The 13,753-nt window shown below is 54.8% G+C and overlaps 1 protein-coding gene across 1 annotated transcript in view; it reads left to right on the top strand.

The window, feature by feature from the left end:
• Window positions 1-741, top strand: part of LOC120384949 (transmembrane protein 98-like) — a 30,128-nt gene extending 29,387 nt beyond the window's left edge. Inside the window, exon 6 of the mRNA XM_039504050.1 lies at window positions 275-741. Within this exon, the coding sequence (XP_039359984.1) occupies window positions 275-485 (211 nt within the window). The 3' untranslated portion in view covers window positions 486-741. The remainder of the gene's footprint in view (window positions 1-274) is intronic.
• Window positions 742-13,753: the final 13,012 nt, after the last annotated feature.

Below are 13,753 nucleotides of genomic sequence, written 5' to 3'. Positions count from 1 at the left end.
GGCCAAGGTCGCCCCACAGGCCAGTGGCAGAGTCAGGCCTAGCATCTAGGTCTCATGTCCCAGTCCACTAAGCTGCCCACTGGCACTGCCCACTGCCTCCTGCTGAGAGATGAATAAAGCTGCTAGTTGTTAAAGCCCCTTTTTGGCATGTCCCGCCCCATCCCTGAGCAGTATCAGCGGGGAGGCTGCAGCGGCCAGACCTCCTGCCCAGGCGCCGTGCTACAAAGGCCTGGTGTCCTCAAGCACGTGTAACAGCATCCTGGTTGCCTTGCAGGACAACAGCCCTGCTGCTGTCTGTCAGCCACCTCGTCCTGGTGACCAGGAACACCTGCCACCTAAGCGGGGGCATGGACTGGATCGACCAATCGCTGTCTGCTGCGGAGGAGCACATGACGGTGCTGCGCGAAGCGGCTCTGGCCACCGAGCCCGAGAGAAGCATCGCGGGGGGCGCGGAAAGCTTCCTGCAGGAGCAGTCTGCCATCTGACGGAGGAGGCCCGGCCTGCCCTGGTGAGGGCTGACGCTCCACGTTCCCAGGGCATCCATGCTGCTGCTCGGTGCACTGAGGTGGTCAAATATTTGCATGAGCCATGCAGAGCTATTAGTATATCGACACTGAACTGTTACCAGCGGGTAGCTACGGCAATGCGCTTCTGCCGGTCCCCTGCTGCTTTGTAGTGTGGTTGAAGTGCCCTGTGCATGGAACAGTGGGGCTCTGATTAATAAAATCCCATGAGAAGTCAGACGGCGGGAGGGGTTTCTTAAGCTGATACGGGAGGCTGCTCCTGGTTCTAAATCCACCCCAGGCTGAAGCTCAGTAAACGCTGGACCCCATCCTGTGGCTGCTGCGGGCACTCGGCAGAGCCTCAGCTGCTAGGAAGTTGCTGCAAAGCTGATTTAAGGGGTGTCCAAGGAAGATCCCCTGCCCGGTACCAGCGGGTTTCCCAGGGGCGGGGCTGGCAAAATAGCCCTGCACCACCTCTTCCAGCAGCCCCCAGCGTAAGGCCCCAGGGACAGACGGAGGTGCGGTAACAGAGGGAGCAGGCATGCGCTGGGCCCCTGCTAGTCTGGCTGTTCCATGGCACCACAGGGTGCCCCAGCCAGACCAAGGGTCCTGAAGGAGCAATGGTGGCATAATGCTGCCCCACCCCCACCCATCCCTCTCCTGAGAGGCACAGACTGGCCTTCTGCAGGGCCGCCCAGAGGGGGGGGCAAGAGGGGCAATTTGCCCCAGGCCCCGAGCACCACAGGGGCCCCCACCAGAGTTTTTCGGGGCCCCTGGAGCGGGGTCCCTCACTCGCTCCGGGGGGCCCGGCAAACTCTTGTGCGGCCGGGCGCAGGAGCGTCTGCCGCTGCCGGTCTTCGCCGGCGGGGGGTCCTTCCGCTCCCCCCCGCTGGCGAATTACCGCCGAAGACTGAGCGGGACCTGCCGCCGAAGTTCAGCTCGGTCTTCGGCGGTAATTCGGCGGCGGGGGGCCCTTCCGTTCCGGGACCCGCCACCGAAGTGCCCCGAAGACCCGCGGCGGGGGGTCCGGCTTCGGCGGTAATTCGGAGGCGGGGGGCCCCCGCCGTGGGTCTTCGGGGCACTTCGACGGCGGGTCCCGGAACGGAAGGGCCCCCCGCCGCCAAAGACCCCGGGCCCCCGGAATCCTCTGGGCGGCCCTGGCCTTCTGGGGAACATGGAGCCTCTGATCAGCCCAGGGCAGCGTTGCCTTGGGGCTGATGATAAAGCACCTTGGGACAAACTCACCCGCTGGCTTCTCTGGGAGCTGGGTGAGCGCGGAGCGGGAGGGGCAGCAGGGTCCTGTCATTTAATGCAAGAAAATGCTCATTGAAATCACTGAGTCTGTGGAGACAAAACCAGACAGACGCCGAGAGAGACACACAGACAGTCCCAGAGACACAGCCAGCCACGACACACAGACAGACAGACAGACCCAGAGACACAGCTAGCCATGACACACAGACAGACAGACAGACCCAGAGACAGCTAGCCACAACATACACACAGACAGACAGACCCAGAGACATAGCCAGCCATGACACACAGAGAGACCCAGAAACATAGCCAGCCACGACACACACACAGAGAGACCCAGAGACATAGCCAGCCACGACACACAGACAGACAGACAGACCCTGAGACATAACTAGCCATGACACACACAGACAGACAGACCCAGAGACATAGCTAGCCACGACACAATGACAGACAGACAGTCCCAGAGACATAGCTAGCGACGACACACACACAGACAGAAAAACCCAGAGACGTAGCTAGCCACGACACACACAGACAGACAGACAGACCCAGAGACATAGCCAGCCATGACACACACAGAAAGACCCAGAGACATAGCCAGCCAAGACAGACAGACAGACCCAGAGACATAGCCAGCCACGACACACAGACAGACAGACCCAGAGACATAACCAGCCACGACACACAGACAGACAGACAGACCTAGAGACATAGCCAGCCACGACACACAGACAGACAGACCCAGAGACATAGCTAGCCACACGACACAAACGGACATAGCCAGCCACAACACACAGACACAGAGACATAGCTATCCACAACACACACACAGACAGACAGACCCAGAGACATAAGTAGACACGACATACACACAGACAGACAGTCCCAGAGACATAGCCAGCCACGACATACACACAGACAGACCCAGAGACATAGCCAGCCACGACACACAGACAGACAGACAGACCCAGAGACATAGCCAGCCACGACACACACATAGACAGACAGTCCAAGAGACATAGCCAGCCACGACACACAGACAGACAGACAGAACCTGGGACATAACTAGCCAAGACACAGACAGACAGACAGACCCAGAGACATAGCCAGCCGTGACACACAGACAGACAGACAGTCATAGAATCATAGAATATCAGGGCTGGAAGGACCCTCAGGAGGTTCTAGTCCAACCCCCTGCTCAAAGCAGGACCAAACCCAACTAAATCATCCCAGCCAGGGCTTTGTCAACCCTGACCTTAAAAACCTCTAAGGAAGGAGATTCCACCACCTCCCTAGGTAACCCATTCCAATGCTTCACCACCCTACTAGTGAAAAAGTTTTTCCTAATATCCAACCTAAACCTCCCGCTCTGCAACTTGAGACCATTACTCCTTGTTCTGTCATCTTCTACCACTGAGAACAGTCTAGATCCATCCTCTTTGGAACCCCCTTTCAGGTAGTTGAAAGCAGCTATCAAATCCCCCCTCATTCTTCTCTTCTGCAGACTAAACAATCCCAGTTCCCTCAGCCTCTCCTCATAAGTCATGTGCTCCAGCCCCCTAATCATTTTTGTTGCCCTCCGCTGGACTCTCTCCAATTTATCCACATCCTTCTTGTAGTGTGGGGCCCAAAACTGGACACAGTACTCCAGATGAGGCCTCACCAGTGCTGAGTAGAGGGGAATGATCACATCCCTCGATCTGCGGGAAATGCCCCTACTTATACAACCCAAAATGCCATTAGCCTTCTTGGCAACAAGGGCACACTGTTGAATCATATTCAGCTTTTCGTCCACCGTAACCCCTAGGTCCTTTTCTGCAGAACTGCTGCCCAGCCATTCGGTCCCTAGTCTGTAGCAGTGCATGGGATTCTTCCGTCCTAAGTGCAGGACTCTGCACTTGTCCTTGTTGAACCTCATCATGTCCCAGAGACATAGCTAGCCACGACACACAGACAGACAGACAGACCCAGAGACATAACTAGCCATGACACACAGACAGAAAGACAGACCCAGAGACATAGCCAGCCACGACACACACACAGACAGACCCAGAGACATAGCTAGCCACGACATACACACTGACCGAACCAGAGACATAGCTATCCACAACACACACACAGACAGACAGACCCAGAGACATAAGTAGCCACGACATACACACAGACAGACAGTCCCAGAGACATAGCCAGCCACGACATACACACAGACAGACCCAGAGACATAGCCAGCCACGACACACACAGACAGACAGACAGACCCAGAGACATAGCCAACCACGACACACAGACAGACAGACCCAGAGACATAGCTAGCCATGACAAACAGACAGACAGACAGACCCAGAGACAGCTAGCCATGACACACACATAGAGAGACAGTCCCAGAGACATAAGTAGCCACGACACACACACAGACAGACAGTCCCAGAGACATAGCCAGCCACGACACACAGACAGAAAGACAGACCCAGAGACATAGCCAGCCACGACACACACACAGACAGACCCAGAGACATAGCTAGCCATGACAAACAGACAGACAGACAGACCCAGAGACATAGCCAGCCACGACACAGACAGACAGACAGACCCAGAGACAGCTAGCCACGACACACACATAGAGAGACAGTCCCAGAGACATAGCCAGGCACGACACACAGACAGACAGACAGACCCAGAGACATAGGCAGCCACGACACACAGACAGACAGACCCAGAGACATACCTAGCCATGACACACAGACAGACAGACAGACCCAGAGACATAGCTAGCCACGACACAGACAGACGGACATACCCAGAGACATAGCTAGCCACGACACACAGACAGACAGACAGACCCAGAGACATAGCTAGCCACGAAACACACAGACAGACAGACAGACCCAGAGACATAGCCAGCCACGACACACAGACAGACAGACCTAGAGACATAGCCAGCCACGACACACAGACAGACAGACAGACCCAGAGACATAGCTAGCCACATGACACACACAGACATAGCTAGCCACGACACACAGACACAGAGACATAGCCATCCACAACACACAAGGTACGTCTACACTACGGGACTATTCCGAATTTGCATAAACCGGTTTTGTAAAACAGATTTTATAAAATCGAGTGTGCGTGGCCACACTAAACACATTAAATCGGTGGTGTGCGTCCACGGTCCGAGGCTAGCGTCGATTTCTGGAGCATTGCACTGTGGGTAGCTACTCCGTAGCTATCCCATAGTTCCCGCAGCCTCCCCCGCCCCTTGGCATTTCCGGGTTGAGATCCCAGTGCCTGATGGGGCAAAAATCATTTTCGCGGGTGGTTCTGGGTACAGCCTCACCCCTCCCTGACAGCGGCAGACAACCGTTTCGCGCCCTTTTTGCTTGGTGAACCGTGCAGACGCCATAGCACAGCAAGCATGGACCCTGCTCAGCTCCATACCGCAATCGTGGATGTTTTAAACACCTCGCGCACTCTCGTGCAGTATATGCTGAACCAGGACCTTCGAACCGAGGCGAGTAAGAGGCGGATACGGCAGCGGGCGATGACAGTGATGAGGACGTGGACACAGAATTATCTCAAACCGCGGCCCCGGCGCTGGAGATCCTGATGGTAATGGGGCAGATTCTATCCATTGAACGCCGATTTTGGGCCCGGGAAACAAGCACTGACTGGTGGGACCGCATTGTGTTGCAGGTGTGGGACGATTCCCAGTGGCTGCGAAACTTTCGCATGCGTAAGGGCACTTTCATGGAACTTTGTGACTTGCTTGCCCCTGCCCTGAAACGCCATAATACCAAGATGAGAGCAGCCCTCACAGTAGAGAAGCGAGTGGCGATAGCCCTGTGGAAGCTTGCAACACCAGACAGCTACCGGTCAGTCGGGAATCAATTTGGAGTTGGAAAATCTACTGTGGGGGCTGCTGTGATGCAAGTAGCCGAAGCAAGCCCTAAGCTGCTGCTAAGAAGGTTGTGACTCTGGGAAACGTGCAGGCCATAGTGGATGGCTTTGCTGCAATGGGATTCCCTAACTGTGGGGCGATAGATGGAACCCATATCCCTATCTTGGCACCGCAGCACCAGGGCACCCAGTACGTAAACCGGAAGGGTACTTTTCAATGGTGCTGCAAGCACTGGTGGATCACAAGGGACGTTTCACAAACATCCACGTGGGATGGCCAGGAGGGTTCATGATGCTCGCGTATTCAGAAGCACTACTCTGTTTAAACGGCTGCAGCAAGGACTTACTTCCCAGACCAGAAAATAACAGTTGGGGATGTTGAAATGCCTGTCGTTATCCTGGGGACCCAGCCTACCCCTTGATGCCATGGCTCATGAAGCCATACACAGGCAGCCTGGACAGTGGTCAGGATCTGTTCAATTACAGGCTGAGCAAGTGCAGAATGGTGGTGGAATGTGCATTTGGCCGTTTAAAGGCTCGCTGGCGCACATTACTGACTCGCTCAGACCTCAGCCAAACCAATGTCCCCTATGTTATTGCTGCTTGCTGTATTCTCCACAATCTCTGTGAGAGTAAGGGAGACCTTTATGGCGGGGTGGGAGGCTGAGGCAAATCACCTGGCCGCTGATTACGCGCAGCCAGACACCAGGGAGATTAGAAGAGCACACCAGGAAGCGGTGCGCATCAGAGAAGCTTTGAAAACGAGCTTCATCAATGGCCAGGGTACAGTGTGACTGCTGTGTTTGTTGATGAACACCCAACCCCCTTGATTGACTCAGTCCCTGTAAGCAACTCCCTCCCCTTCGAGTACAGCTTACTTATGCAAATAAAGTCACTCTCATTTAAAAGCATTAATTCTTTATTTTTTCATTATAAAAAGAGGGAGAGAAGTAAGGGTGTGCTTTGGGAGGAGGAAAGGAGGGATGGAGAAGGCCATTAAAAAAAAATTCAGAGTAACGGCATCCTTCTGGTTGGGCTGTCCACGGGGGTGGAGTGGGCGGGTGCACGGAGCCTCCCCCCACGCGTTCTTACACGTCTGGGTGAGGAGGCTAAGGAACATGGTGAGGGGGGAGGGTGGTTATACAGGGGCTGCAGCGGCACTCTGTGATCCTGCTGCCGTTCCTGAAGCTCCACAAGACGCGGTATCATGTCAGTTTGATCACGCAGCAGCCCCAGAGTTGCATCCCGCCACCGCTGATCTTCCTGCCGCCACCGCTGATTTTCCTGCCGGTCTTCCTGCCGCCACCTCTCATCTCGGTTGTCCCTCCTGTCCTCACGTTCATCCCTCCTGTCCTCACGTTCACTGGCCTCTTTCCTGTAATTTGAAACCACGTCCTTCCACTCATTCAGATGAGCTCTTTCATTGCGTGTAACTTCCATAATATCTGAGAACATCTCATCTCGCGTCTTCTTTTTCCTCCGCCTTATCTGTGCTAGCCTTTGGGATGGAGGAGGGACGCTTGAAAAATTGCAGCTGCATGAGGGAGATAAATATTTAGAAAGATACATTTTACAGAACAATGGTTATACTCTTTCACAGTGAAAAGCACTATTCACCTTACATAGCACATGTGATTTCCCTACAAGGTCGCATTTTCATCTTAATAGTGACTGCTTGCATCTCTGGGGTTACAGATCTCACAGACACAGGTCCAGGCATCAGGATTCAGCTTGCATGCGGCCATGGTAAGCCACTGTCTCAGTGATTTACCCTCCCCCAACGCATGGCTAATACCACGCTAGCTCCTGCTAATCAACAACCTTCCCCTCCCCACCCACTGCTTGTCCGGTAGCTTGGGAAGCTCGCCTCGCCGGTGACCAAACAGAAAAGATCATCGGCATTTCACCCCTCCTCCCCCTTCGCTACGTGCAGGAAAGTGTTTTTTTTAAGCTGCTGCATTCCACGAACCCAGTAGAAAAATGGCCACCCCCCTTACTTAAATTCCTGATTTTTAACCAGGTTATCCTGAACGATATCACTTTGCTGAGGATAACAGAACAAGATAAAGAGCGCATCCTTCTTGAAAGCCAGCAGACCCGGGACCATACGCTGCGATGCTTTGCCACGCAATGATACCTGATTACTTGCTACATGCATGGCATGGTAAAGTGTCCTACCACGGTGGGCAGAACAAGGATGCCTTGCCCAGAAACCTTCTGCAAAGGCTTCTGGAGTACCTACAGGAGCGCTTCATCGAGATGTCCCTGGAGGATTTCCTCTCAATCCCGGACATGTTAACAAACTTTTCTAAGTAACTATACTGTCTGCGAATGCATCCCAAGTCCTCAGGGCAAATCAATCATTAAAAAAGGCTTGCTTAAAAAACACTGTTTGCTATTTGCAAAGGTACACTCACCAGAGCTCCATTCCAGGGCGTCATTCTCTGCAATAGTTGCTTGCGAGGGCTGGGAGCAGGGTAATTCCGTCAGGGTGATAAAAAGCTCCTGGCTGCTGGGGGTCACGGAGTGCTGTGTGCTCTCTGCGAGGTCTTCCTCTTCTTCTTCCTCTTCATCTTCCCCGTCTGCATAATCCTCAGACATGGCAGAGATTACAACCCCCACCTCGGAATCCACAGTCAGGGGTGGGGTACTTGTGGCGCAGCCCCCTAAAATTGCATGCAGCTCAGCATAGAAGCGGCATGTTTTTCGACCTGCCCGGACCTTCTGTTTGCTTCTTTGGTTTTCTGGTAGGCTTGTCTGAGCTCCTTAACTTTCACTCTGCACTGCACGGAGTCCCTGCTGTGGCCTTTAGCAGTCATAGCCTTAGAAATTCTTTCAAATACTTTTTCATTTCGTCTTTTGGAACGCAGTTCTGTTAGCACTGAATCATCTCCCCATATAGCGATCAGATCCATTACCTCCCGAGCGGTCCATGCTGGGGCTCTTTTTCGATTCTCAGGAGACTGCATTGTTAACTGTGCTGATGAGCTGTGCGTGGTCACCTGTGATGATGAGCTCTCCACGCTGTCGAAGCAGGAAATGAATTTCAAAAGTTCCCGGGGCTTTTCCTGTCTACCTGGCCAGTGCATCCGAGTTGAGAATGCTGTCCAGAGCGGTCAGTGGTGCACTGTGGGATAGCTCCCGGAGGCCAATACCGTCGATTGCGGCCACACTAACCCTATTCCGATATGTTAATACCGATATTAGCGCTACTCCTCTCGTCGGGCAGGAGTACAGAAACCGATTTAAAGAGCCATTAAAATCGATATAAGGTGCCTCCTAGTGTGGACGGTTGTGGCGTTAAATCGGTTTTACACTCGTAAAACCGATTTAAACGCCTAGTGTAGACCAGGCCACAGACAGACAGACAGACCCAGAGACATAACTAGCCACGACACACACACAGACAGACCCAGAGACATAGCCAGCGATGACACACAGACAGACAGACAGACCCAGAGACATAGCCAGCCACGGCACACACATAGACAGACAGTCCCAGAGACATAGCTAGCCACGACACACACAGACAGACAGACAGACAGACCCAGAGACATAGCCAGCCACGACACACAGACAGACAGACCTAGAGACATAGCCAGCCACGACACACAGACAGACAGACAGACCCAGAGACATAGCCAGCCACGACACACACACAGACAGACCCAGAGACATAGCCAGCAATGACACACAGACACACAGACAGACCCAGAGACATAGCCAGCCACGGCACACACATAGACAGACAGTCCCAGAGACATAGCTAGCCATGACACACAGACAGACAGACAGACCCCGAGACATAGCTAGCCACGACACACAGACAGAAAGACAGACCCAGAGACAGCCAGCCATGACACACAGTCAGACACACAGACCCAGAGACATAGCTAGCCACGACACACAGACACAGACAGACAGACCCAGAGACACAGCTAGCCACGACACACACACAGACAGACCCAGAGACATAACCAGCCACGACACACACACAGACAGACCCAGAGACATAGCCAGCCACGACACACACATAGAGAGACAGTCCCAGAGACATAGCCAGCCACGACACACATAGACAGACAGACTCAGAGACACAGCCAGCCACGACACACAGACAGACCCAGAGACATAGCTAGCGACGACACACAGACAGACAGTCCCAGAGACATAGGCAGCCACGACACACACACAGACAGACCCAGAGACATAGCCAGCCACGACATACACACTGACCGAACCAGAGACATAGCTATCCACAACACACACACAGACAGACAGACCCAGAGACATAGCCAGCCACGACACACAGACAGAAAGACAGACCCAGAGACAGCTAGCCACGACACACAGGCAGACAGATCCAGAGACATAGCCAGCCATGACACACAGACAGACACAGAGACCCAGAGAGAGCTAGCCACGACACACACAGAGACAGACAGACCCAGGGACATAGCTAGTCACGACACACATAGACAGACAGACCCAGGGACATAGCTAGCCACGACATACACACAGACAGACAGACCCAGAGACATAGCCAGCCACGACACACAGACAGACCGACCCAGAGACACAGCCAGCCACAACACACACACAGACAGACCCAGAGACATAGCCAGCCATGACACACAGACAGACAGACCGACCCAGAGACACAGCCAGCCACGACACACAGACAGAGAGACCCAGAGACATAGCTAGCCACAACACACACACAGACAGACAGACCCAGAGACATAGCCAGCCATGACACACAGACAGACAGACCCAGAGACACAGCCAGCCACGACATACAGACAGACAGCCAGACACAGAGACGAGAGATGCAAGCAGTCACTGGGCGCTGTCCTGCACTGGTGAATTCCACTCAGCAGAGGGAAGCCGTGAGAGGCACTGAGCAGCCCAGGGCTGGAAGCCAGGAAGCGCAGGGACCCAGGCCCTGCCCACCTTATCAGCTCCCCCACAGCGAAGCGCAGCCCCTGCCACCTGCCCAAGGCTACTACGCCCATGTTAAAAATGGGGGAGGGGTATGGCCCCCCCAGGTGTGCGGCGCCCAAATGTTCTTTGTGCCCAGAGCCCCAATAAATCTTAATTCACCTCTGGGTACATGTGCTCCTCTAGGTCAGTGGTTCTCAAACTTCTGTCCTGGTGACCCCTTTCACGCAGCACGTCCCTGAGGGCGACTCCCCCCATATAAATTAAAAACACTTTAATGTATTTAACACCATTATAAATGCTGGCTGCAAAGCGGGGTTTGGGGTGGAGGCTGACAGCTCGCGACCCCCCATGTAATAACCTCACGATCCGCTGAGGGTTTCAACCCCCCACTTTGAGAACTAGACCAAGTGGTCAGGGCCGGCTCCAGGCACCAGCCCAGCAAGCAGGTGCTTGGGGCGGCACGTCAGGCTCTTCGGCGGCAATTCAGCGGTGGGTCGCTCGGTCCCTCTCGGAGGGAAGGACCTGCCGTCTAATTGCCGCCGAAGAAGAAAGCGACGCGGTGGAGCTGCCGCTGATCGCGGCTTTTTTTTCTCGCCACTTGGGACGGCAAAAACCCTGGAGCCGGCCCTGTGTATGAAGGGGTGTCATGGCCGCTCCTGAACAAACGTCATTCTCCCCCATTCTCGCTAAGGCAGCAGCCACTGCATTCTCCTTGCCCTTGATATGAATTACTTCCATGTCAAATCCATGGAGGGCTACATGCCAACGAAGAAATCTCGACTCGGTTCCCCGGCTCGCAGCAGCCATGTCAAAGGGGTGAATTGTTTCTTACACAAAGAAGGTTGAAGTTGCGTAACAGCCCAGACAGTGGCCCAGCTCTCTGCCTCCATGACAGCCTAGTTCGGGTAATTACCCATGACCTAGCTCCGTAGTAATGGGACGCCTCTTACCTCAACCCCATCCTGCAGCAGTACTAGCGTTAGCAGCGTCAGTGCAAAGCACAGAGGGTTTGCTGTCAGCAGAGCTGCCCAAACCAGGTTCTGAATAAACCCAACGCGCTGCCCACCCTGGGTCCTAGGCCAGACACCTCCGCAGCCCCCGGCTTGCACTCGGAGACCTTGCCAGTGAGGCTGGCTTCTCTCAGCCTTTGTAGCACAGTTCCCATGTGGGTCACGTGGTCATACCGGGAGCTACTGAAAATAGCCCAGGCACCTATAGGGGCTCTGGCACATGTGTGTAACCACTGCAGCACCTCCCTGACAAGCCCCCGAATATATTCATCCAAAGGCAGAACCTTAACTCATACAGTCCAGATTCCAATAGAAAAGCAGAGTTTTCCTGGGCCTCAGCATCTAAGGGAATTTGCCAGTACCCATGAGTCAAATCCAGTGCGCGTATGAATTTTGAACCCCCCAATAGACCCAGTGAGTCCTCTACTGGGGGCGTGGGGTAGGGGTCAGGCTGCGAAAGCATTTAGCTTCCTGTAATCCACACAAAAGCTCATGGTTTTGTCCCTTACAGCTGGGGATGCCCAGGGGCTGTTTGATTTATTAGTTACTTTCATTTCAAGCAGGTTTCCACCTGCTCCTGGATTTGTTTCTGCATTTCCCCTTTAGCCCGGTATGCTCTGCTAGGAGCAGGGCAGGGCCCGGGGTTGCAGTGGAGTGTACAGTCTTGTCAGTTAAACCTGGCCGGTTGGAAAATACCTGGTTGTGGCGCTTTAACCGGGCCTGCATTTCCTGCTTTGGGGTTGGATTGAAACCTTCCCGAAACTCAATGCTCTCCAGAGGGGAGGGGTGGGGGACTCTTCCCTGCTCTCCCTGAGCAGCTCAATTAACGGGGGCAGAGAACCTTCCCTCATCAGTACATTCACTGTCATCGCCCTTGTAATCTATCACCCCTCCTGCAACATCTCTGGGTGGGTGGGGGGGCCCTCCTCACACTGTGGGAGCCCCACGACACCTGCCCTGCACCTCAGATTCAGGAAAGCAGGGTGCAGGCGCTGGCAATGACACCGCCATCCCTCTCCTCTTCCCCTGCAAGTCCCCTGAGTCTGTGTTTCGCAGGAACATCCCTCTGGCAGCACAGTTCCCCCCGCCCCGGGCCGCTGTTCACTCTGCACTCTGAGCACCCGGCTGCGGGCACCCCTGGGCTTCCCTCGGGTGGCTCGCAGCAGGACCCTGAGCACCCCTGCCTAGCTGGCAGGCTGGCGCTGTACTGCCCGTGCCCTGTTGTCTCTGTGACAAACCCAACAGCGAGCAAGGAGGCCAGGCTGGGGGAGCGCTGAGCAGCAGTGACAGAGGGGCTGCTGGGTATATGCAGCGCCGAGCACCGCAAGGCCACTCCCGCCCAGCAATAGCAGTGGGGGCTGCAGCCACCAGGTCCTGCCAGCGACTTCCCAGTGGGCAGCAGCTGTTTGCAACCCTTCCTCTTCCCATTCCACCTGTAAAGGCTCGGAGAGCCCTGTACTGCCCTCGGGAGCCCCAAAGGCCTGGCCAGGTTCATAGCCAGAGGCGTGGCCAGCAATTTCCAGTCCCCTCGCCACCTGAACCCACAATCTCTGGCATCAGAAGTTGGAGCGTGCAGGGGAATATACTGAGTTTAGGGCAATGAGCCAGTGCTGGTGACAGAGTATTTCTGCTGCCTCCTAGTGGACACAGCGGTGAACAGACACATGGGGGTTTGCCCTGAGATCTTTGCTCAAAGCATTTCCTTCTTCCACCATGGCTGTGCAATAGACAGAGGGTTTGCTTGCCTGCTTCACTGCACCCCAGAAGTGGCTGCATTGTCCCCATGCCACGACTGCTTTGGAAGGGAAGGAGCTGCACACTCTGCCAAGGGAAGCTTTCAGAGCACCCGCCATTGCTCTCATGGCAGCGAGATGCCTGGACTGCAGCGAGTGGCACCTGGCAAATTCCCAGAGTGAGGTGGAAATCCACAGGTCTCGAGATGACAGGCAGGTGGCTGAAACATGGACCCCATCATGGAGGTGGACATGACCGAGGGCAGTGCTGCGGCCATGTAGACTCGCTGGGCAGGCTGTATTTCCAGCCTGTTTGCGTGTGTCACATGCAAGCACAAGTCCCAACAGGGCCGGAGCCCTGGAGCTCCAGCACGAGGCTCTACCACTTGCAGGGGCAGCTCTAGCC

This window comes from Mauremys reevesii, linkage group 17 (assembly GCF_016161935.1).
Source record: "Mauremys reevesii isolate NIE-2019 linkage group 17, ASM1616193v1, whole genome shotgun sequence".
NCBI classification, from domain to species: Eukaryota; Metazoa; Chordata; order Testudines; family Geoemydidae; genus Mauremys; species Mauremys reevesii.
This window is presented reverse-complemented; position numbering and strand designations above follow the sequence as displayed.